Source organism: Fukomys damarensis, unplaced genomic scaffold, assembly GCF_012274545.1.
Source record: "Fukomys damarensis isolate Sample0158 unplaced genomic scaffold, DMR_v1.0_HiC HiC_scaffold_5, whole genome shotgun sequence".
NCBI lineage: Eukaryota > Metazoa > Chordata > Mammalia > Rodentia > Bathyergidae > Fukomys > Fukomys damarensis.
In genome coordinates this window covers 57879819-57906467 of record NW_022900917.1, presented here as the reverse complement: position 1 = coordinate 57906467, position 26649 = coordinate 57879819, and the positions used below count along the sequence as shown (strand labels likewise).

General features: G+C 35.2%; 1 protein-coding gene across 1 annotated transcript in view; it reads right to left on the bottom strand.

The window, feature by feature from the left end:
- Nucleotides 1-26649, bottom strand: part of Pxdnl (peroxidasin like) — a 442040-nt gene that overhangs the window by 219806 nt on the left and 195585 nt on the right. Inside the window, 2 exon segments of the mRNA XM_033759138.1 lie at nucleotides 640-711; nucleotides 15261-15332. Coding sequence (XP_033615029.1) covers nucleotides 640-711; nucleotides 15261-15332 — 144 coding nt within the window.

Sequence of the window (26649 nt, the reverse complement as noted above, 5' to 3'; positions counted from 1 at the left end):
ACATGATCCCAACAATGAATGTAACTGTACTGTATCCCTAAAATGTACCAATAAACTCAATGAAATTTAAATTAAAAAAAAAGAAATTACATCTCATATTCTGGTCATTCTTTATGTAGGTTAAAAATCTGAATTTCATAAATTACTAAGACTCTCAAGTATGAATTTGTGTCTATAAAATGCCTATTTTCTGCAAGTAATAAACTAGTCTATTTGCACCCAAACCTTAATCAGTTCATAGCAGACATACCTGCATTTCAGAAATCTGGACTGAGACTTAGGAATGGTAACTTCCCCCAAGTCACACAACAAATCAGTGCAGAAATCAGGTTGCTAACTGAGTTCTGTCTCACTCTCTCCATGCCAACTCAGTCATGCATTCTGATTTTTGTCCAACTGATAATCAAATACTCATGATTCAAGCCACATGACAAAGATGAAATTAATTGCTCTTTGAGGCAGGGTATTTAGCTCTGTGGCACCATGACTGCCTTGCAAGGCAAAGTCCTGAGTTTGATCTCCAGCAACAAAAAAGTAATAACTATTATAATTGTTCAACTATTGCACAGTTTTTTAAAAATTTTTTTCTATACAGATCATAATCAGTAGTGATTCAATTAGGAAGATCCTATTACTTACAGCTGTTCAAAGGATATGAGTACCTTAAATATTTGCTTATTTAGTGCACGAATTTCATTCTTGTACAGGCACCTGAAAAACATAAACATAAATCCTCTTAAGTTAAAAATTAGTATAAATGTTACATATACAAGTTCCAGAGGTTTTTAAATGCAGTATGCAGATTTAGGGATCCTAGGGAGAGTTTGTTTATAGATCCCCTAAAGATATGGAAACTGTGCTTTCAGTTAAACATGTTCAGTTGTCCAGCAAGAGAGTTTTGAGGCTTTTATCAAATTCTCAGAGAATTCTTTGACCCACAATATTAAGAAACTTAAAGTTATGAAAAAAATCCAATTAATGAAATTATATTACTGAATTGCAACTTCTCTATGAAAAAAATTTAACTACACAAACAATGTTTTAAATCTACTTTGTGAAACTGAATACAATCATTTCAGAGTTGCTTTTACAAAGCTGGCAAGGGTCACCATTTGATGCATCTTAAAGGGGTAAAAACATTTTAACAGATCTAAAAACTATGATTTTGTTCTCCCATGGTTTCCACTAAAATTCTACAGGAATGCATAGTGTTACTATTTACAAATATAATGATACAATTAATCTTACCAAAGGAGCTGAGAGAAACTGGCTCTTTGCTGTTTGAGCCTCCTGGAATTTATGGCAGAGTTTCTGAAATTTCCCATCAAGGTTTGTTCTTTAATGTTCTTTTGTGTTCATGTTATGAATTGTCTGGCGGTTTGTTTCAAATGCCCTTTTCTTCACCCACTGGCGACACCATTCACTCTAACTTTCTTTGGGGAAAATGACTTGATTGTTGCCAACCATGGTCCTGATTAATTTAGAAGACACAAAAATTGCTGCTCAGACTGAAAATGAAGAAGATACTGCTTCTCTAAATCAGCTTAGTGAGGCTTTGGATGTTCCAAACTACTTTCTCTTACACAGGTTAGGATTGAAACCAGCTTCTCAGAGCAGCAGTGGCTAGTGTGGCTGTGTCTAACTGGAACTTTTTTTCCTCAATGAAAGATTTGACAATGATTAATTCCCTGAATAAACTCTATTCTGATTTATGATCCTGCTTTTAGGCTTGTAAATCCTACCTTGTAACGCCCAGTGTACTCTACATTGTAAAGCCCCATTTCAGAAAATCACCCTGATAAGGCAAGGCAGCAAAAATTTCTCATCCTCCATATCTTAATAGAAATTCTTCCCTGACCACCATTGGTATATGATCACCCTGGTCTGTGTTCCACAGGAATCCCAGGCTGGCTCAGTCAGAACTCCTCCTAGACCTTATGTTTTTCTTTTATTCAGAAAATTTCCATCTACTGACCTGTTTCTTCTTAACTATAAATCTCATCTATTCCAGGTGTATTCAGAATGGAGCCACTTTCTATTGTGAAGCATCTCTTTCTACTACAATAGTCTTGAATAAAAATATGTCTTCATGACTTTAACTTCTATGCTATACTGGTTTTCTTTGACAGATCTTTCTGCACCCAAAGTCTCAAAAATATACACAACAATATGGTGGGATGGTAAGAAATAGAATTTTCAGGGCTGGGGTTTTAGCTCAGTGGTTCCGGTGCCTACCTTGCAAGGGCAAGGACCAGAGTTCAATCCCTGGTCCAAAAACAAAATTATATATATATTTTTTTTAATTTTCTAGCACCATGTTCCTCAAGAGACTATAAAGTGTGCTAAGCTCTGATCTAAAAAACAAATCTCTACTGTTTCACAACTGTAAATACATACATGAATCAAGAATACTTCTAAGAAATCATTTTGAGTTCACTTCAGGCTTTATATTGATCTCTCAGTCCCTTACTCCACAGACTCTAGTTTAAAATTGGCTCTGTGGTATGAATGAGGTATTAGGATTCTTTGATCAGCCACAGAAATGACAATATAAAGCAAAGACAAAAAAAAAAAAAAAGCAAAACCCACTATTTCCATTATGCCAGGCAGGTACAAGTATTTTGTAAATGTACACCAGAAAATTCTGATAAGGATCCTCGATTAGAATTCCAGTGATGTGGAACCCTTTTTCATACATTTACTTGCTGCTTTTACTTCTTTGTCTGAGAAATGTCTGTTCATTTCAGATGCCCATTTTTGAATTGGGTTTTTATATTTGGGGGAGCTGGTTGTTTTGAGTTCTTTATATATTCTAGATAATAGTCCATTGCCTGAGGAGCAGCTGGTAAAAATTTTTTCCCACATTGTAGGTTGTCTCTTAGTTCTGTTGATGGTGTCTTTTGCAGTGCAGAAGCCTTTTAATAAGATGAGATCCCAGTTGTTGATTCTTTGTGCTAGTTCCCATGCTACTGAGGATTTGTTCATAAAGTCTTTTCCTATGACAATGTCTTCAAGGGTTCTGCCTAAGTTATCTTCCAGCAAATTTAGTTACTTTTTAAATATTTAGATCTTTAATCCACTTAGATTTTAGTTTAGTGCATGGTAAAAGCTAAGGGTCTAGTTTTAATCTTTGGCAGGTTGAAAACAAGTTTTTCTAACACCAGTTATTATGCCTCCAGTGAGGATGGTCAGATCCTTTGTCACAGATAAGGTAGCTGAGTACATCTGGAGTTGTTTTTGTATCTTCCGATCTATCCCACTGATCCTCAGGCCTGTTTCTTTGCCAGTACCATGCTGTTTTTATCACAGTGGATTTGTAGTATAGTTTCAAATTGGGAATTGTTATACCCACTGCCATGTGTCTATTGCCTAGGATGGCTTTTGCTATTCTGTGTCTCTTATGGTTCCAAATGAAGTTTTGGATTATTTTTTCCTGTTCTGTGAAATACAGTATTGAAATTTAAATCAGCATAACATTGAATCTGTATAGCAGTTTTGGTAGCATGGCCTTTTTCACTATGTTGATTCTTCCTACTCAGGAGCAGGGGATATCTTCCCATTTTCTTATATCCTCTTCTATCTCTTTTTTCAGAGTGTTGTAGTTTTGTCATTTCAGAGATGCAGATGAAAACAACACTGAGATTCCACCTCACCCCACAAAGAATGGCTGCTGTCAAGAAATCACACAATAACAAATGTTGGTGGGGTTGTGAGGGGAAAGGAACCCTTCTCCATATTTGGTGGGAGGGAAGACTGGTGCAACCACTGTGTAAATCAATATTGAGATACCTCAAAGAGCTGGGACTAGAGGTTCCATTTGACCCATCTATCCCTCTGCTGGGTATCTTTCCAAAAGAACTAAAAGAATCATATCACAGTGATATATGCACACCTATGTTTATAGTGGCACAGTTTGTAATAGCTAAAACTTGGTCACAGCCCATTTGCCCAACAGTTGGAGCCTGGATAAAAAAGATGTGGTTTTTCTGTAAAATTGAATACTACTCAGCCAAAATAATGAGAAATTAGATTTATTCATCGTAAAATGGATGTATATTGAGGATATACTCCTAAGTGAAATAAATAAGTCACACGTGTATAAATACCAAATAGTTTCTGTGGTGTGAAAAACTGTAATGGTACATAAGATCCTAATGATATAATTGACAGTGTGAAATAGGAAGAAAAGGGCTAAAGGTGTAGGGAAAATGGGAAGGGAAGGGGAAAAGAAAAAAGTATGATAAAATTAAAAAATGAAATAAAGTATTTGTAAATAGGGAAGGGAGGAGGGGGTGAAGGGAAGGCAGGGACAAGGGGAAAAAAATGAAAACCAAGACATGTCATGTAAAGGTACCAGATCCCAATGATGAATGTAACTATACTGTATACTTAAAATGTACCAATAAACTAACTGAGAGAAAAAAAATTTTTTTAAAGAATTCCAAGGAGCCCCACCACTTTAGCAGTATCATGTTTTGCAGTCTAAAGAAATTGGCCCAACTTCTATGGAGATGTGCATAAGCCATTTAATAAGTTATTATTGTTAGTGTCTATTTTAAATAGAATGAGTTGTTTTAAAAAGATAATGTCATCAAATTTTTATAGAAGTCTCAAAACTAAAGAGTGAAAAATGCTCATAATAATATTTTATCTCTCATATACAGATTCATTTTACAGATTCATATTTATAGATGATACAGAAAAAAAACTAGATGAGGGAGGAGAGAACTTCTGAAGTTAGATATGCACATATTAAGTAAATAAAGAGTGAAATCAAGATAGATAGACAGCTGTGTGTGTTAACACCAAACAAAGAAGCTCTCCAATAGAATAGGAAGAGATAAATAGTTTTTCAGGCATCTGGTAGAGAGTGTGTATGACACCAATAGCTGCGTACTCAGAAGTAAATTCAATTGTAATAAGGAAATATAACAGTAGGGAATTACCTGGCTCTTGCAGCTCTACATCCAGAAAATATCAGAGCACTCCCAGAAAAGACCATCACTTTGGCATGACCATATTCAAGGAGTATATAGAACTGTGTTCCACCCACAGGATGAGAATAGTTCAAGACTAGGGGGCAAGTTTAATACCTCCTTTACACCAACTAAGATGGGTGAGGAAAGCAACATGGAATCTGGGCAGCTCAGGCTGCTGTAATAAAATCTGAAAGGGTTATTTAACTAGTGGAAACTCTATTTCTTGCTGTTTTAGAGGATACAAAGTCTAAAATCAAGTCTGTCAGGGTTCATTTTCTGCTAAGGTACCTCTTCATTGTCTACAGACAGCCACCCTCAGGCAGCCAACAGAGAGCAAGCTTCTATGTCCATTCCTCTTCTCTGAGAGATCTCCATACAAAGGATCTGATGGAACCCTGATCATCTCCCAAAGATCCCACCTCTCAATAACACCACATTGAGGCTTAGGGCTTCCATGTATGAATTTGAGGGGTAACATAAACATTCACAACAGCAACCCAGATTCACTAGGGCAAAAGTAGCAAGCAAAGAAGAATTTAGAGAATCAGAGTTTATCAACTTTATAAATCTTTAATATGAACCAATTTTGAGTTTTGTCAAATTTCTCCATTGTTTTCTATTCTCACTATCATTGATTTTTATCTATTTTTTATGATTTATCTTCTTACTGCAGGTTTGTAATGCTCATATTTACCTTGCCTTCTAAGGGGGAAGGGAACTGATCCTAGATTAACTTTATATCTTTCTTATCTTCTAATATATACATTCAACAAATATATCACTTCTAAACACAAATTGCACAAATTTTGATACACTGTATTTTTATGTTCGTTTAGTTCAAATGTTTTAAAATTTATTCTGAGACTTTTATTAAGGCATGTATTACTTTTAAGTACATTGTTTAATCAACAAATATTTGGGGATCTGGAGCTAATTTTCACTTATTAGCTTCCAGTTTAATTTTACTATAGTTTAAGAATCTACTTTGGAGCCAGAAGCCTGCCCAGATATCATTAGTAAGTGTGTGCAGATCCTAGCAAGAAGCCTGCATGGACCAGAGCAAATGGGCATGCAGGTTCCAGTCAGGGGCCTGCCCAAACCTCAGCAGCTTAGGCCCATAGACCCCAGCTAAAGGTCTTCCTGGAAAAGAGCTGCACAGGCACCCAGACAAAAGTCAAAGGTTCACTCAGATACCACCTGTTAAGAGTGTACAGATCCTAGTGAGAAATGCACTCAAACACCAGCAACTTGGGTGCATAGCCTCCAGCCAAAGGCCTTCCTAGACAACAACTATGCAGGTGGGCAGGCCATAGCTAGAACCCTGCCTGGAAAACAGTGCAGTGCAGGTATCCAGAAGGTCACCATTTTGAATGCAAGAATTAGTGTACTGGTAAGCATCAAAAAGAAGGTCACTCTGAGGCTTTCTGAGAAATGAAACCCACTGGGTGACCAAAAAGGCATGTCAACAAAGGCACAGCAAGCTGCATCTGTTGAAATGAGAAGACACATAAGTCTCAAAACCAGACTTCCAGATCAATTAAAGCAAACCCAAAGAGCAATGAGATGGAACAATCTAATACTCAACAAGCTGGATTTAATGAACTGGCAAAGAAAGAGGATCAGGAAAAAAATGAAATCAGAAATAATTTTTCAGATAACAACAGAGATTGTGTCCACAGTGCAAGACATGATTAATAAATATAGAGCAGACACATATAAAAAAATAGAGGATCTGAGAAATGCAATGGAGTCCCAACATAGAATACATAAAACAGATGAAAAAAATATCCAGCAGATTAAAAACTCCATTGGAAGCTTATGCAGTAGAATTAGCCAATGTGAAGAAAGAATATCAGATATAGAAGACAGGATTGCAATTAATGACCAGGAAAATAAAAATTCTTAAAAACAGTAAGCAACCATAAGAAATCAATCCAGTAGCTGCTAGATGATGCAAAGAAGAATAACATAAGACTGACCGGAATCAATGAAGAAAGAGAAAAGAATGCAAATGACATTTAAAAAACTGTTCACAGGAGTAATGGAAGAAAACTTCCCAAGCAGGTGAAAAGAATGTGATATACAGAAAATTGAGATACATAGGAGTCCAACTAGCCATGATTAAAAAAAACTATACCTTGGCATATAATAGTTAAGATTCCAGAAACCCAACAGAAGAACAAAGCCCTACAAGCAGTTAGAGAAAAGAAAAAAAAAATCACTTACAAAGGAAAGCCCATCAGAATCACAGCAGACTTCTCAACACAAACCCTCAAGGCACAAACAACCTGGAGTAAAGTATTTCAAGCTCTAAAAGAAAACAACCTCCAAGCCAGATTGATGTACCCTGCAAAACTACCTTTCAAACTTAAAGGAGAAATGAGCTACTTTCATGACAAAGAGCACATGAGAAACTTCATAAATACAAAACCAGTCAAAAAAAAATTTAAACAATATCCTAGGAAAAGACATTGAGGATCACAACCACAGGAAGCCAAGCAGAATTAATCTATCAGGCACAACAAAAAATTAAATGCAAAGGGGAGAATCTAACAATGAAAAGCATCATGACAAGGATAATCAATACAGATGATTTATAACCATCAATGTTAATAGTCTCAATTCACCAATCAAAAGAAATAGACTGGAAAAATGGGTCAAGAAGGAAGATCCAACAGTATGCTGCATAAAAGAAACACAATTCAAAAAGAAGCTCAGATTGAATGTAAAGGGTAGAAAACAATATTCTATGTGATAGGAACCCAAAAAAACAGGAGTAGCTATCATCTTTGCAGATCAAGTGGATTTCAAACCAACACTGATTAAGAGGGACAAAGAAGGCCACTACATCCTAGTAAAGGGGATGATACAAAAGCAACAGATGACAATCATGAATATATATGCACAAATGCTAGTGCACCCAACTATATAATACAAATACTAACAGACATGAAAAATCAAATATGCACTAATACAATTGGAGAGGGAGACTGCACTATGCCACTCTCACAAATACATAGATCAACTAGACAAAAACCAAAAAACAAAATAGTACAACTCAAACTAACTCCTGAACAAATGGACTTATCAGATGTTTACAGAGTACTCTACCCCTCAAAATCAGAATGCACATTCTTTTTGTCTGCACATGGGTTGTTCTTCAAAATATACCAAATAATTGCTCATAGACCATATTTAAGTAAATGTAAAGGAATATAAATTATCCCCCATATACTATCAGACCATAATGTGATGAAACTGGAGTTCAATAGCAAAAGAAAACCACAAGAATTTCATAAACAAATAGAACTTGAACAAAACACTTTTGAACAACAAATGGATCAAAGAGGAAATTAAAAAAGAAACAAGACAGTTTCTACAATTAAATGACAATGTCTATACAACATATCAGAATCTATGGTACACAATGAAAGCAGTCTTACAAGGGAAATTGATAGAAGTGAATACTCATATTAGGAAAAGAGGACAAACTCAAATAAATAACCTAATGTTGACCTCAAGCTTCTAGTAAAGAGCAGGACAAACCAAAAGCTCATACAAGGGAGGAAATTATAAAGACTAGAGTAGCAATCAATGCAATGGAGACTAAGAGAACCATACCAAATATCAGTGAAGCAAAGAGTTGGATCTTCAAAAGAACAAAAATATTTGACAAACCATTAGCCAGCCTTATAAAACAAAAGGAAAGCAAAGGCCAAAATACATGCAATTAGGAATGAAAAAGGTGAAATTAGAATGGAACCAACAGAAATACAAGGGGTCATCAGTGCCTACTTTGAGAACCTATACACCAATAAGATAGTAAACACTGAAGAAATGGACAGATTCCTAGATATGTATGAATTAATAAAGTTGAACAAAGAATACCTAAAAATTCTAAACAACCCAATAACAGCAGTGAAGCCATCAGGGCTCTGGATTTTTTCATTGGTAAGTTTTTAATTATTTTTAATTTCATTGATATTGGGCTGTTTAGAATTTTTAGGTCCTCTTTGTTCAACTTGGGTAATTCATATGTATCTAGGAATCAGTCCATTTCTTTGGTATTTTCCATCTTATTGATGTATAAACTTAATTCAATATAGTTTTGGAAACATTAGCCATAGCAATCAGACAAGAGAAAGAAATAAAAGGAATAAAGATAGGAAAGGAAGAAGTTAAATTGTCACTATGTGCAGGTGACATGAAAGAACTCAATCAAACATCTCTAAACTTAATAACCAGTAGAATAATTAATTCAATAGAGTAGGTGGATACAAGGTCAATACTCAAAAATCAATACCTTTCCTGTACACAAATAACAGACTCACTGAGAGAAGAACTGGAGAAACAACTTTCACTACAGCATCCAAAAAAATGAAATTCCTAGGAATCAAACCTAACAAAAGAAATCAAAGACCTCTGCTTTGAAAACTATAGCACTATGACAAGAGATCGAAGAGGGTATCAAAACATGAAAAGAAATCCCTTGTTCCTGGGTAGGAAGAAAAAATACAGTGAAAATGGCCCTACTTCCAAAACTCATATATAGACTCAATGCAGTCCCAATTCAAATTCCAACAGCATACTTTACAGGCCCGGAGAAAATAATCCAAACATTCATTTGGAACCAGAAGAGACCTAGAATAACAAAAGCAATTCTAGGCAACAAAGACAAGGTAGGGGGTATCATAATCCCCAATCTGAAACTATGCTACAAAGCTACTTTGATTTTTTTAAAAAGCATAGTACTGGCAAAACAGACCTGCAGACCAGTGTAACAGATTAGAAGATACAAAAACAACTCCAGACACATTCAGACACCTGGTATTCAACAAAGGAGTAAACACCCTCACTGGAGGAAAGATAGCCTCTTTAATAAATGGTGCTGGAAAACCTGTGTTTCAACTTGTCAAGGATTAAAACTAGACCTCTTTCTCTCACCATGCACTAAACTAAAATTGGACTGGATCAAAGATCTAAATATTAAAACAGAAACACTAAACCAGTTAGAAGAGAAGTAAAGTAGAACTATTGAAAACATTGGCGTAGGAAAAGATTTCATGAACAAAACCCCAGTTACTCTTGAACTAGCACAAAGAATAAACAAATGGTATTTCTTATTTAAAAACCTCTGCACAGCAAGAGAAACCAACAACAGAGTGAAGAGACTACCCACAATGTGGGAAAAAAATTTACCAGCTGCTCCTCAGACAAAGGTCTACTATCTAGAAAATATAAAGAACTTAAAAAAAAAAATCAGACCTCCCAAATTTAAAGATCCAATCCAAAAATGGGCATCTGAAATGGACATTTCTCATACAAAGAATTATAAGTAGCAAATAAACATATGATAATATGTTCAACATAACTGGTCAATTGAGAGTTGCAAATGAAAGCAATGCTAAGGTTCCATGGCACCTCAGAAATAATGGCTGCTATCAAGAAATCAACCAATAACAAATGCTGGAGGGGCTGTGGGGGAAAAGGAACCCTTCCCCACTGCTGGAGGGAGTATAGACTGGTGCAACTACTGTGAAAATCAGTATGGAGTCACCTCAATAAACAAGGATTAGAGGTTTCATTTGCCCCAGGTATTCCCATGCTGGGTATCTTCCCAAAAGAATTAAAAGAATCATACTACAGTGATATGTGTCCACCCATGTCCATAGTAGCAGTTTATAATATCTAAAACTTGGAAACAGTCCTATTGCCCATCAACTGGAGATTGGATAAAAAACATGTGATTTTTTTAAATAAAATTAAATACTACTCAGACATAAAGAATGAGAAACTAGAGACATTTATAGCTAATGGATACACAGCGAAGCCATACTTTGAAGTTAAATAAATAGAAAACATATCAAAAGCCATGTGTCAGGAACTTTCCATCAAAGAGACAGGTAATAACGGTCAAGCAGACTGAAGATATGACATAATTTACATGTTAATTTTATATGTTATAGCTGAATTTTGTATGCTATGTGAAAGAGATTTTTATTTGATTCCAAAAGCAATAAAGAACCACTGAAGAACTCATAAAATATGCTCAAGTCTTTGTTTTGCAAAGATAGCTGGTTATCCTTCAGTGGTTTAGAAGAAGAAAGATGAGTAACAGTAAAGGTAACCTATAGTGAGTATTAAAGGTAAAGCATCAAAGTAAGGATAGATATGAGTGATGCTTATGTGGAAATTTAAAGTACTTGACTTCTACCAGATACAGTGGAGGGAAGGAAGGAGGATGCCAATATGATGCATAGAAATTTATTTCAGATGACTGCATAAGTCTGTCATCATTTCCCAAAATAAAACCAGGGGATAAAATGAGGGGGACTGAAAGGAGAAAGAGTTACATTTGCCATGTTGAATTTGAAGCTCCTGTAGGACTTGTCAAGAGAAATATTGAGTATACAAATGGGTGTGTATAGATTGGAAACATACTAGTAATTCAGTCTAGCAAGAGAGTTGAGAGACAGCATAACTGACACCATGGAAGGAGATTATGTCCAACTACAGAGAAGCAAAGCACAAGAGAGAACTCTGGATGAGGGAATCTGAGTTGGCCCACCAGGAAAAGGCAAACCAGGAACAAAAAAGATCAAGATTGCTAGTGGCCAAGAGAAGAGACCATGAGGCATGATTAAACATGACGTGTGAGGGAATACTTTCTATTTGTTTAACAACATAAGTGACCTTTGTCAAAGAACTTTTGGTTGAGTGGTAGGAATGGAGGACAATTGTGGAGTGATTAGCAAAATAAAAGGCAAATATAAAGTTTCAGGGAACCTAGTACGTGAACCCTTCACCTCTATTTTCTAGCCCTTGTAGAATTCATCAGCCTTATTTCTCTTCCTGTTCCATTCAGGCCCTACAATCCAGTCATTCAAAAATACATGCCATTTCCCAAACATACCAGATCGTTTTGTACCTTTTTTCACATATCCTTTTTTCAAAGGTAAGCAAAAGTATTGCTGTCTCCTTTAAGCCTTCCTGCCCTCCACCCTTGTATCTTAGTCTCTTTCCTAGTCATTGAGACATAATTCCCAACACTTGCAGCTTCAAGGGCAAGTTTATTTTGACTCACATTTTGAGTTCATAGTCAGCTGGCTCTGAAGCAGGAAGACATAGCGAAAAGGCCTAGCAGAGGAAAGCTGTTCTCATCTTGGTGGTCAGGAAGCAGAGAGTAAAAGAGAGGAGCCAGGGAGGAAGACACGCCCTTTCAGGACACATCCTCAGTGGTCTGCCTCTTCTGACCAGCCGCATCTTCTAACAACACATTTAGCTACAAACTCTTTGGTGAACTAAATGAATATAGTGACCCACCCCATGATTCACTCACCTCCACAATGCCCAGTTCTGCATGTATGAGGCTTTGGGGTGACAGCTAGACATAAGCTATAACTATTTGTGCCTCCCATACCCGACGTGGCTTCTTCTCCCTTTGACTCCTACTATGCCCATTGCATAAGTCCATCCTGATGACTGTAATTGTAGCCTGGACCTCAACCCTTGGAAACCCCTGGTATTTATATGAATGTGGTAAATTGTAGAAATAGCCACAAATTTCCCCTAACCCTGATCCACATCATTTTGCAAGATTATTTTACCACTTCACTTATCCAAATGTTCTTCCAATTCTTGAATCACATTTTGAATAAGCATAGTCTGGCTAGAGAAATGGAGACCACATGGAAGACAAAGTTTTCTCAATGCTATGCAATTACCACATGTGTGAGAGAAACCACTCTAAACCAGAAGGTCTGATTAGGTGGACACCAGAACTGAATCACCTCAATTATGAATTGATTATGAAAAATAATGGCTCTACTCTTTTAAGCCATTAAGTTCTGCAGTGATTTTTAGTGGCAAAAACTAACCAATAGAATAAGAAACCCTATGAAATTTGACTCATTTTGTCAGACTGTCCTTCAAACTCAGGGAGAGTGTAACTAGACATGGCAAGAGTTGTGGTCTCAAGATTACATTATTAAAGCTCAGATTCTTTAGTTTTAATGGAATTTACTCTATACTTCAAAGACATGAATATCTTTTCATCTATAGTTTTGGAAAGAAGTGAGGCAGATTCCAAATAAATTCAGAGACTGAGGAAAGATGAACATCAATGCTAAGTATACGACTGCAAGTGATACATTAAAACAGTGATTTAAGAAGGGACTAACATTCAGAACCCTGAGAGTTCATGAGGACAAAATGGCTGGGGTTAGGCTAGATGTCAGAAGAAGCTATAAATCAAAGAACTAATCAAATTTAGGAAATGGGAGCCATTGCCAGAAATGGAATTGCGGATTTCAGTGTAAATTAAATTCCCTCTTTAACATTAGCAAACAGTGCCCAACTTATTTCACACACCCACAGATATGCCAGAGATTTTACCTCATGGTTAATTTTTTGAAAAATTTATTTAATAATCAATAATTGTAATAAGATCATCACCACTGGGATACCAAAATGCTTCTGAGTTTTAAAAAAATCATTTTGGAGATCACCATTAGATTAACTCAAATTTGTTTAAAAGGAATAAATACCAAGAATGCTACTCTTCAGAGTTGCTGGTCTGCTAAACCAAAGAAAAGGAATATTTTACTCTCAAGTCTTCAATGAGTCTTCACTCTGAAATTCAGCTAACCTTAAGTGAACCACAGCTCCAATGGATATTCTCAAATAATTGTATTTTTATTCCTTGAGAACCAGAAAGCAAAATTTTTCCTAAGATACTATTTGTTTATGCCCAAGGAGATCAATGATACTTTTTGAGTCAAAACATGTTAGAATTTCACATGAGCTTAGAAGTGCTTTCGGCTTAGAGAAAAAAATGTATTGACCTCTGTGTTTGAGAAGGTAAAAGTGAAGTGCTGTGTAATATTTAGTCTAATGAGAGTTAAGCACATGAGTATGAAAGCTTTTTTAACTGTTTTATGTATCGTAAACAGTGAAAAGCCTAGGGAAGAGGCACACTATAAACAATTGATAAATACACATTTTGCTGATGAACAGAGGCAATAGTTAAAAATAATGAACTCAAACTGAGGTTGGCAGTGTACACCTGCAACTTAATGACTTACTGAGACCCTGTCTCAGAATAAAATCTTAAAAAGGGCCGGGGAGATAGCTCAGCATGCAGGCCCTAGGTTCAGTTCTCTACTACCAAAAAAGGTGTAGTCATCATAACTAAGATTATTAATCAAATTCCAAGCATTTATTTATGTCTTATATTCATATATTTGTTCAACGAATATTTTGTGAGTAGTTACTGTGTTCCAAATGCTGGTTTTAGATGCTGGAATATGTGGTAAATAAGAACATGGCCACATGCCTTCATAAAATCTAGTGGAGAAGCCCAAAAACAAGCAAGATAATAAATCTGTTAGAAAAGTAAGCTTTTATGATATATGTAAATGAGGTAAACAAAACACCACGATAAATGAAAACATGTTCACTGACTAAGTGGTTCCTACGGGACATGACATGAAAACTGAGATTCAAGATATGTAGGAAAAATAAGCAAGATAAAGCAATTAGTAACGTATGTTTAGGCTAACAAGGTAGATGGTAAGCACTGCTTAAGTCTAAAGAAATAAAAGAATAATGAATTAAGTATAAAATACAAAGGAAAAACAGAATTGGATGTGCAGGTATCATATGATTGAATGGCCATACAGCCATACATTTAGCTCAGTGGTGCCACCACCTGCCTTGCAAACACAAGGGCCTGAGTTCTATCCCCAGCACCACTACCCCCGCAAAAAAAGAAAAGAAAGAAAAACCTGAAGTCTTTGGAGTAGACCTAGACCTATAATGGTCTATTTCTCAGGTTTCTTTCAATTCTCATATCTGCTAGCTAATTTTTCCAAAATTTGTTTTGCACCTAAGGTCATTGAAGTTCCAAATTACAATTAGTTCACTGGCTTTGAAAAGTTTTGTGTGACTGGATTGTTGACATAAAGCTACTTTGGGATGTATAGGAATTTTTACAAGCATTGATTTGATTTTAATATAAAATACTGGGTGAAGTCTTTTGTTTCATTTTTCTTCTATTTAAAATTCTTGTGGCAGTGGTGGCAGGAGAGAAATGTGCATAAACACTCAAACATCAGATGCACAAAAGTAAAAATTTCCTGTTCTTATAGTTGTTCATATATGAGTTCTGTGCAAAGTTTGAATTCTTCTCAAAAAGGTGAAGAGTTTTGCTTATAACAAGAAAAACGCCCCCCCAAAAATCATCAGCATCATAAGCCTTCATAGGTTTACCTTACAACTTACAGATAGAGCAAATTTTCAAGTCCTTCAAAAGCAGTCCTGGAAATCTTCCTGATTTGATTGTTGTTCAGGAGACTAAAGCAAACAAACAAATAATTCTGAAATAAAAAAAGGTTCTGCAAACATAATAATCCTGATAAATATATGGCTTTAGACAATTAAAATGTTTACAGACATGCTCACTCTAAATTTAGAAATTTATGTTTCTCTTAAAAGGCTATATTAAAACATCAGTTTGCCACAAAAGACTATTCAAATATAATTTATATTTATTAAATTACCCCAAAAAATATCACTAAAAGAGCATTAAAAACCCAAGGGCAAAATTTTTGTTTCTCTGAAACCTTTCATCTAAAAGGAAAATTGTCAGCAATCATAGTAACAAAGGGATGAATTCCTAAACAAACAGATGGAGAATTTATAACAGTTAGGCATAAGCATTTTTCTTGGAAAAATAAATATCACAGCTATTGGCACACAGTGGACTCTTATTGTGTATTTGTTGAACTGTCAAACCCAGAGTCAATTACACCATAGGATATGAAGCTTTTATTATATAGTAGTATCAAATGGACCAAAAATGACTTCAAAAATATCCAAGGAGAAAAATAACAGGTGACAGAAATAAATTAGATTTGAACAGTAAAACAAGTTTCAGACAGTCACCTTCCTGATCTTTGAGAGATTTGGAAAGAAAAGTCTGGTAAATTAGAATTTGTTTTCTGGTAAATACATGTGAAATTTCTTTCAAGTATAAATTATTATGGCATGTCAAAATGCAAGGGCATGGTCTGCTAATTGGCTTGGCACATGGGTCCCTGAATATTTTCTGATATCTAAAACCTTCAAACTTTCTAAACAGGTACCACCAGAGTCAAATGTTAGAGACTTGCTTTTACTATATTTATTTTGTCCATTCTCTGTTTTGAATGACTGATTAGGAATCTGTATTTTGGGACAGTGCAGTAAGTGAGTTAGTCATTACAATACACAATTTCATAGAAATCCTGGAGATCCTCAACTGCATCTGTTCCTAACTTCCTCATCACAACCCCAAATTACCCAAACAGCATCTGTAGCCACTATCTGACACCCCAGCAATGTCACCAAAGCCAGTTCACATAATCAAGGAGTGCTTAATGTCACCAGAAGGGTAGAGTAATTGATCTACAGCACGCATTAGAGCTGAGGCCATGTGGACATTATGCCAATTATGAGTACTTCTTAGCATTAGTCAACAGTCCAATAAACTTTACAGTTCAACACATGTTTCAGAAATTTTTGAATCAGCCAAAAGCAATAGTTAATGTATAATTAATAAGAGACACACATATTGGCCTGTGAGAATTTGTCATTTAGTTACTTTCTCTGTACACTGTCTCATTTTACTGTTTGAAACCGATTAATGCACTTCTCTTAGATCCTACATTTGCCACAAACCATTACTGTTACTTGAAGAATAATTATGATGCCCTCATATTCCAAAGCATGTAGAATACAGTCTATACATTGTATGTGCATATATGTAATTTGAGTTTATATTTATACATATAATTTTTACATTTGTTGTGTCAAGTGTGTGTGTGTGTGTGTGTGTGTGTGTGTGTGTGGTGATACATATATGCAATCTAAATCTTGTTTAGCCCATAGACCATAGAAAACAATTTGAGTGAATGTCCTCTTAATTCTCCCAAAGATGATATGTAGGAGACAAAGATTGGTTTGTCATATATAAAGGATCCTTTTGAGCATCTCTGCATAATTCTATTTCAAAACCACAATTGAGAAAGGGAAAAGGTACTACATATCATAGTCCTTCCTCTGTGCTTATAATCTATGTTTCCACATATTCTTATGTAGTTATCTAAATTATGATAAAAAAATAAAATGTGTGATTTCCACAAAATCACCTAAGTTGTCTTTCTATTATTTTTCTATTTTTAACACTGCAATTCACTATGAGTATGAATAGCCTAAATTATAAGATCACAAATGGCAAATAATACATGAAAAAATACTCAGTCTCACTGGACATTCAAGAGACACAAATTGAAACAATGCTGAGATTCCATCTCACTCCAGAAAGAATCTCTGCTATCAAGAAATCAACCAATAACAAATTCTCATGGGTCTATAGGGGAAAAAAAACCTTCTCCACTGTTGGTGGGAGACTGGTGCAACCACTATGGAAATCAGTGTGGAGATTCCTCAAAAACTAGGACTAGAGGTTCCATTTTACCAAGCTATCCCCCCCTTTTTTTTTCTCAATGAGTTTATTGGTACTTTTTAGGTATACAGTAAATTCATCATTGGGATCTTGTAATTTTACATGATGGGTCTTGGTTCTCGTTTTTCCCCCTCCTTTCACCCCCTTCTCCCTTTCCTATTTGCAAAGACTTTGTTTCCATTTTTTCATTTTCTCAAATTTCTTATTTCTTTTCCCTTATTTCCTTTCCCCTACCCTTTCCACTTCCCCTACACCTTCAGCCCTTTTCTTCCTATTTCACATTGTCAGTTATACCATTTGGATCTTATTTGCACTTTTATTTTTCACACTAGAGAAACTATTTGGTATTTACACATGTGTGAGTTATTCATTTCACTTAAGAGTATGACCTTGAGTGCTAGGGATTTAACTCAGAGGTTTGGTGGCCTGCCTTGCAAGCACAAGGACCCGAGTTCAATCCCCAGTACCAAAAAAAAAAAACAAAAAACCAAAAACAAAAAAAGAATATGACCTCAATATGCATCTATTTTCCTATGAATGACTCTATTTTCTCATTCTTTATGGCTGAGTAGTATTCCATTTTATAGAAAAACCATATCTTTGTTATTCGAGCTCCAAAAGATGGGCAATTGGTCTGTTTCCAAGTTTTAGCTATAACAAACCATGCCTCTCTAAACATGGGTGAGCATATATCACTGTGATATGATTTTTTAATTCTTTTGGAAAGATACCCAGCAGAGGGATAGATGGATCAAATGGAACCTCTAATCCTAGTTCTTTGAGGTATCTCCATACTGATTTTCATAGTGGTTTCACCAGTCTGCACTCCCACCAACTATGCAGAAAGATTCCTTTCTCCCCTCAGGCCTGCCAACTTTTGTTATTGGTTGATTTCTTGATAGCAGCCATTCTTTGTGGGATGAGGTGGAATCTCAGTGTTGTTTTCATCTGCATCTCTCAAATGACCAATGAAATTGAACATTTTTTCATATATTTATTTGCTGCTTTTACTTCTTTGTCTGATAAATGTCTGTTCATTTCAGATGACCATTTTTGAATCAGGTCTTTATATTTGGGTGGCCTGAATTTTTTGAGTCCTTTATATATTCTATATAATAGTCCTTTGTCTGAGGAGCAGCTGGTAAAAATTCCACATTGTAGGTTGACTCTTAGCTCTGTTGGTGTTTTCTTTTGAAATGCCGAAGTTTTAAATTAGATAAGATCCCAGTTGTTGATTCTTTGTGCTAGTTCCCATGCTACTGAGGACTTTTTCATAATCTTTTCCTATGCCAATGTCTTCAAGGGTTCTGCCTGACTTATCTTCCAGCAAATTTAGTGTCACTTTTCTAATATTTATATCTTTAATCCACTTGGATTTTAGTTTAGTGTGTGGTGAAAGATAAGAGTCTAGTTTTAATCTTTGACAGGTTGAAATCCAGTTTTTCCAACACCATTTATTAAACAGGCTATATTTCCTCCAGAGAGGATGGTTGGCTCCTTTGTCAAAGATGAGGTAGCTGAGTACATCTGGAATTGTTTTTGTATTTTCTAATCTATTCCACTGATCCTCAGGTCTATTTCATTGCCAGTATCATGCTGTTTTTATCACAGTGGCTTTGTAGTATAGTTTCAAACTGGGAACTATAAAACCCCCTGCTGTGTCTCTGATCATACATCCTGACAAATTCAGATTTATTCCAGGGATGCAAGGATGGTTCAACATATGTAAATCAATAAATGTAAAACACTATCTTAACAGAATCAAGGACAAAAAACATATGATCATCCTAATAGATGCAGAAAAAGCATTTGACAAAATTCAACACCCATTCATGATAAAAAAAAATACCTGCAAAAATTGGAATAGATGGTCTCAACTTGATAAAGGCTATTTATGAAAAACCAATAGCCAACATCATATTAATTGGCCAAATACTGAAAACCTTTACATTAAAATAATAAGACAAGGATGTCCTCTATCATGACTTCTGTTCAGTGCAGTTCTGGAAACATTATCCACAGCAATTAGACATGAGAAAGAAATTAAAGTAATAAAGATAGAAAATTAAGAAGTTAAACTGTCATTATTTGCTGACAATATGATACTCTACATTGAAGACCCTGAGAAATTCCACTGAAAGACTTCTAGACTTAATTGACACTTTTAGCAGAGTAGCAGGATACAAGGTCAACACTCAAAAGTCAAAATAGCCTTCTTGTACACAAATACCAGACTCACTGAGAGAGAAATTGGGGAAACAATTGCTTTCACAATAGCATCCAAAAAAAATGAAGTATCCAGAAATCAATCTAACGAAGGAAGCAAAAGACCCCCTACACTGAAAACTACAGCACTCTGAAAAAAGAGATAGAAGAGAATATGGGAAAATGGAAAGATGTCCCCTGCTCCTGGGTAGGAAGACTAAACATAGTGAAAATGACCATACTTCCAAAACTGCTATAGATATTCAAGCCATTCAGATTGAAATTCCAACAGTGTATTTCACATAACTAGAAAAAATAATACAAACATTCATTTGAAACCAGAAGAGACCTAGAATATACCATTGATATCTTCCTAAAAGAATTAAGAGCATCACACCACAATGATATATGCACATCGATGTTTATAGTATCACAGTTTATAATAGCTAAATCTTGGAAACAACCAAAATGCCCCTCAATGGATAAAGAATATGTGGCTTTTTTTATACAATGGATTACTGCTCAGACATAAAAAAGGAAAAAATTTAAGACATTTCTAGCTAAACGGATGCACCTAGAGACCATACTCTTAAGTGAAATAAATCAAACACACATGTAAATAGCAACTTGTTTCTCTGGTGTGAGAAAATTAAAGTGTGAATAAGAATCAAAATGTATAATATATATTGTAAAGTAGGAAGAAAATGTTCAAATGGGAAGGAGCACAGGGGAGTGGGGAGAGGGGAAAAGAAGGAAGGTAAATGAGAAAATAAAGATAAAATGGAAATAAAGCTCTTGTAAATAAGGGAAAGAAGGATAGAAGGGAGGTGAGGGGAATGGAACATATGAATAAAAATATATCATGTACAGGTACAAATTCCATATGATGAATGTGATCATTATTTATATCTAAAGTGTACCAATAACCTTAATTAATGAAAAAAATTAAAGAAAAAAAACTTCTTCAAAAATAAGTAAATTATAAGAACAAAATATTTAACTCACATATTTTCTCTGAAATGTTTTTATTGTTGGCCAAAAAATTCCATTAAAATGGTTCACAGGTGAATGTGTTTTCCAATCACAAGCACATACTTCTTATAAACCTTTATTCAAAGAACTGTTTTCTGTCAAATTACCTTTACAATAAATTTAATGGACAGAATTTTCCTAGCAATGTTTCAGATCAGGGCTTATATACACTGTCATTTACATTATTTTTGTTTTATTTTTCATAAAGGAATTCATTTGAGTGAAATTAATTAGATGTGATTGTAATGAGTGAACTCTGTTGTGTTCAGAAATTCAGGGGGAAAGAACAACAAGATTGAATGCCCTCTCACCAAAAATCAGCACAAACTTAGGGAAATTTGTAGGTGTGCTCTGTATCCTAGGACTGCCTGTGATGTCAAGAAAGGTGAAAAACTCAGCAAAGTTGCCATGAAGAATAATGTTACATTGTATTGAGGAAATAAAAGAAAGTAATTTCTGAAAACAGGAGATGTAATTATACTGATGATCAAACTGTTGGGGGAAAAGAGAAGCCAACAATAGACCAATGGATCCATGTACCAGCTGTACCATTTTGCAGAAGTACAGCATGCCTCACCCATAGCATACACTCTTTTACTTGTATTTTTAATACTATACAAATGAATACGAGCACAATACAGTGGCACAGTTTGTGATAGCTAAATCTAGGAAAGAACCCAAATGCCAATCAACTGATGAATGGATAAAAAGATGTGGGTCTTTTTTTATATGATGGCAGTCATATAGAAATATAAACTCCAGACATTTATAGCTAAATAGAAGCAATTTGAGACTATGCTCTTAAGTGAAATAAAGTGGACATTCATGTGTGAATATTACATTTTCTCTCTAGTGTGAGAAACTGAAAGGGTAAATAAGGATCAACATGTATAATACATAATATGAAATAGAAAGTATCTGTTCAAAAGGAAAGGGAAACTGTGAAAGGGGAGGGAGAAAAAGGGAAAAAAATCCATAAAAGAAGGAAAAAAAGTTTTGTAAACAGGGGGAGGGAAGTTGGAGAGAGGGAAGGAGAGTGGGAGAAAAAGAGGAATCAAGCTACATCATGGACAGGTGCAAATTCCCTTTGAGAATGTGATCCTTATGCATATTTAAATTATACAATAAAATTAATTAATTAATAAAGAATCTTTTGTATTAAAATTGAGCTTTTACTTATAAAGTGTTACAACTGTTTTTTTTTCAAATTTAATATAAATAGTACTACTTTGGGCTTTCTTCATCCGTGTCATACAGATGTTTCAAATTTTATATGTAATGAAAATTAATGGTTGTTTCTTTATGGTTCATAGATCTTTTGATCATGACTAGGCTTCCTTAAATTTAAAGTTATATTTTCACAACCTATCTTTTCTGAGATTATAACTTGATTTAAAGCTTAAACTCTAAATCATCTATAATCGATCTTAGTTTTTTCCAAATTACTCATTTATTATCATTATTACTGACTGAAATATTCATATTTTTCTTAGTGATATGCGATGTTATTATAATGTACAAGTACCTGGATCAGTTTCTAAACACCTTAAGATGGAAATATTTCAGATACTTTGTTTTCTAATGTTTATTCTCTCTATAACTGTAGTTTCTCCTCTTCATTTTTTTACTATTTTAATGGCTATTTTCATAGGTTTTTCTTCCTAACTATATTTTGAGAAAATGTTTCAAATTCCAAAAAAATTCCTTGAATGTTTGAATTAATATTTCAATTTTACAATATAGAATTTACTTATCTAAGAGCATGACTTGTCTTTCAGCTTAAATAAATCATTTTTATTATCTTAGAACATTTTAGAAGCATTCTCTTCATGTGCAATATGCATTTTTTATTAAGTGTATTAATACTATTTTCATTTCTTGGATTGCAAGTTTAAATCAGATCTGTATTCACCATATTTCCTAATTTATGATTTTTCTATATAGGACAGATATTGGATTTGAATACCAGTTTTGTACTTTACTATATGTCCTTATTGTTTATAATCATTTTTCCCTCGAATGTGTTTGAGTTATGCAATTATTTCCTATGCCAATCATGATATTTTTGCTTCTCCTCTTCCTATTATTGTAACTCACTTCTAGCTCATACCTAGTAGGACTAGGTAATACTTCTTAAAATGTACTTTGAAATATTGGTGATAATAGACACTCTTTTAGACTTTCTCCCCTAGGAATTATGATAGTTTCAGACTAGACATTTGGGGGACAGAGTAAAAAGTAAAGAATATTAAAAGAAAGTCTAGTATTAAACAGGGAAATAGGGCAATGATGAAATAGTACCAGCATGCACATGCGTTCTTCCACAAATAAGCACTATAATAGGCAGTAATTAAACATAGGATGGGTTTTGGATATACACCAAAACCAAGGCACTGCCTCTTCCATAACATAGTCAGTATATCAGAACTGTTTTAAGAAAACTATCCCAAAACAAATGTAAAAATGATTTTATTAAATTATTCAATTACTAAACTCCATGAGAAATGTTTAATATTTTAAGTATAATTTTGTTTCTAATTTTTTTTTACATTGAATTTATTAGTACATTTTACGCATACAGTACAGTTACATTCATCATTGGGATCTTGTACCTTTACATGACAGGTCTTGGTTCTCATTTTTTCTCCTTACCCCTGCCCTCCCTTCACCCCCTCCTCCCTTCCCTATTTACAAATACTTCATTTCCATATTTTTCATTTTCTCATTTTTTTAGATCATTATAGTATCTTAAGATATTACTAACTTCAAGTTCTGCTACTATTCTAAATCTATTTTTTAATTTTATTGGTAAATTTAAATACAAGTAATGATCACATCATCAAAGGAAATTTGCACATATTATATATTTTATCGCTCCTTTTTGCCACTCCCCTCCCCTTCCTCCAACTCCCCCATTTACAAAGGCTTTGTTTCCATTTTTTTCTTTTTCTAATTTTTCTCATTTTTTCTCTTTTTCTCACTTTTCCCTTTTTCCTTCCCTTTCCTCCTCCCCCTTTCACAATTTGCCTTTCCTTTTGAACAGACTCTATTTTATATTATCTATTATACATTTTTTTCCTATTTACCCCTTCAGTTTCTCACACCAGAGAGACAATATGATGCTTACACGTGTATGGTGGCATATACCCATAATCCCAGCCCTTGGAAGGCTGAGGCAGGAGGATCGCTGTGAGATTGAGAGCAGCCTGGGATAAATATAAGTTCAAGGTCAGTCTCAACTACATAGTAAGACTCTGTCTCAAAAAATTTTAAAAAAAAAGGAGCCTGGGCAGCGATCCACCCTGGGAAGGAGAGCCACACCTTCTCCTGCCCCAGCTGCCATCGCTCCAGCACCCCGAAGGTAGCCTGGGCCCCAATACACCATGGAAAGGAGAGCCTTGCATTCTCCAAACCCAGCCACCATCAATCCAGTGCCAGCAATGTAGCCACGCTGGCCCCCCTGAACCCTCATAACTCCCCTTACCCCCCTACACACGTGCACTCTCAGAACTCCTCTGCAGAGGCAGAGGTGATCATAAAGGGTATTTTTCTGAGCTCCCAACTTTGAACATCTTTAAAGAAAGGGCATGGGAAACCTGTAGTAGAACGGTATGGAGTTCAACCATTCAGAAAGTTGGGGAATTCAATCTGGGTCTTGCAGCCCAGAATCAGTCTGCATCATGGGTTTCAGCCATCAGCTAACTGAGATCAGGGGTTTTGCATCCTCACTCTGTCTGAGCCATTAAATGGTAAATATACTATATTGAAATTTTGTTCACTGTAGACATGTTCTGGACTGCTTCTTGATTTCAATTTAATTCAAATGATTTAAGGGTGATAGACTAGTGACTACCACAGGTGGTCAGTTTCCAAGTGGTGCTTGATCTTAGAGTGTTGCTGATTGTATCAGTTGGGATAAAGCATTGCGGTTGATTTGATGAGCTGTTTTCTCTGATATTATGAAGATGAGAATGTCTGTGGGTCGTTAGAGACACAGAAGCTAGGGAACAACTATATCAGGAAGATTTGGGTGATAAGCCAGAGATTACACCAAGGACAGTCACACAAAAAAAATAAAAATGAGAAAATACTTAAGCAAGACACAAAGACAGACTTCCAGTTCACCAATGGCAAAGAGTATGGCAAATGAGGATGAAAAGGCCAATAGTGAACCACCAGGACATCCTGAACTGAAAGCACAGGAAGTAACAAAACAGAGCAATCAGGCTCTAGAAAAATTCAAAACAGAAATAATTTCCCAGGTAACCATACAGATAGTGAGCAAAATGGAAGGCATGATTTGAGACTCTAGAGCAGAAACCAAGAAAATAATAGATGAGCTCAGGACCACAATAGAAGCCATGAAGGCCCAGCATAAGAAAGAAATGGAAAAAATAAATGCCCAACATAGGAAAGAAATGGAATCCATAAAACAGATTCAAACAGATATCCAGGAGATTAAACACTCCATTGAAAGTGTACACAACAGAATAAAAGAATGCGAAGATAGACTCTCAGATATAGAAGATAGGATTGCAGTCAGTGACCAAGAGAGGTCTCCTAAAAACAGTAAGGAATTATGAGAAATTGATCCAACAACTCCTAGATGATGCAAAGAAGAATAACATAAGACTGATAGGAATACATGAAGTGGCAGGAAAAAACGCAAATGACTTAAAAACTTTGTTCACAGAATTAATGACAGAAAACTTCCCAAACAGAGGGGAAGAATTTGACATTCAGATAACTGAGGCATATAGGACCCCAACTAGCCACAATCAAAAAAAAAAAAACAAAAAAACATCTACACCTAGACATATAATAATCAAGATCTTAGAAACCCAACAGAAGAACAAAACACTACAAGCAGTAAGAGAAAAAAAAAATCACATGCAAAGGAAAGCCCATCAGAATCACAGCAGACTTTTCAACAGAAACCCATGGGGGAAGGAGAGCCTGGAATGAGATATTTCAAGTACTAAAAGAGAACAACTTCCAACCTAGACTGATGTATCCTGCAAAACACTTCCAGGACAAAGAACATCTGAGAAACTACATGAATACCATACCAGCATTACAAGCAATTCTAAACAAGATCCTAGAAAAAGTCAATGAAGACAACAACACCATCAGGCCCAACAGAGCAAATCAAATAGGCAAGGCAAGGAACTAAAAGGAGAAGGTGAAAAAGTAAAAAGAGTCAACAAAAGGCCAATAACATGTCAATAATAAGTCAGTACATATCAGTTATAACCAGCAATGTCAATGGCCTCAACTCACCAATCAAGAGAAATAGACTGGTAAAATGGAATAAGAAGCAAAATCCAACAATATGTTGTATGCAAGAAACACACCTAGTGCAAAAAGAAGCCCATAGACTGAAAGTGAAAGGATAGAAAACAATTCTCGGGGCCGGGGATTTAGCTCAGCGGTTCGGTGGCCTGCCTTGCAAGCACAAGGACCCGAGTTCAATCCCTGGTACCAAAAAAAAAAAAAAATCTCCATGTGACAGGAGCCCACAAAAGAACAGGGGTATCAATCTTATTTGCAGACAAAGCAAATTTGAAACCAAAACTGATTCTAGTATTATTGATGTAGGATGGTACTGCATCATACCTCTGTGAATGTAAAATATCTTGTATCTGCTTTATGATACATAGTAGTGACTGTGCTTTATCAGAGTAGTTAATGATATTACTCTAGAAAGTTCTCTTTCCAGATGATGATTAAAATGCTAAAAATGGTGCCAGGTACCAGAACAGCAACAGAACTTTTGTGTTTTCTGGATATTATTCTTTTCTTTTTTTTTTAATGGAATGTGCTGAATGTCAATAAGTTTGTTCAGATGCCTGCAGAACCTGGAAAAGCTGTTGCTGCTACTGATGCATAACATAGTGCTATTATTAGTCTGTATATATATATATATAT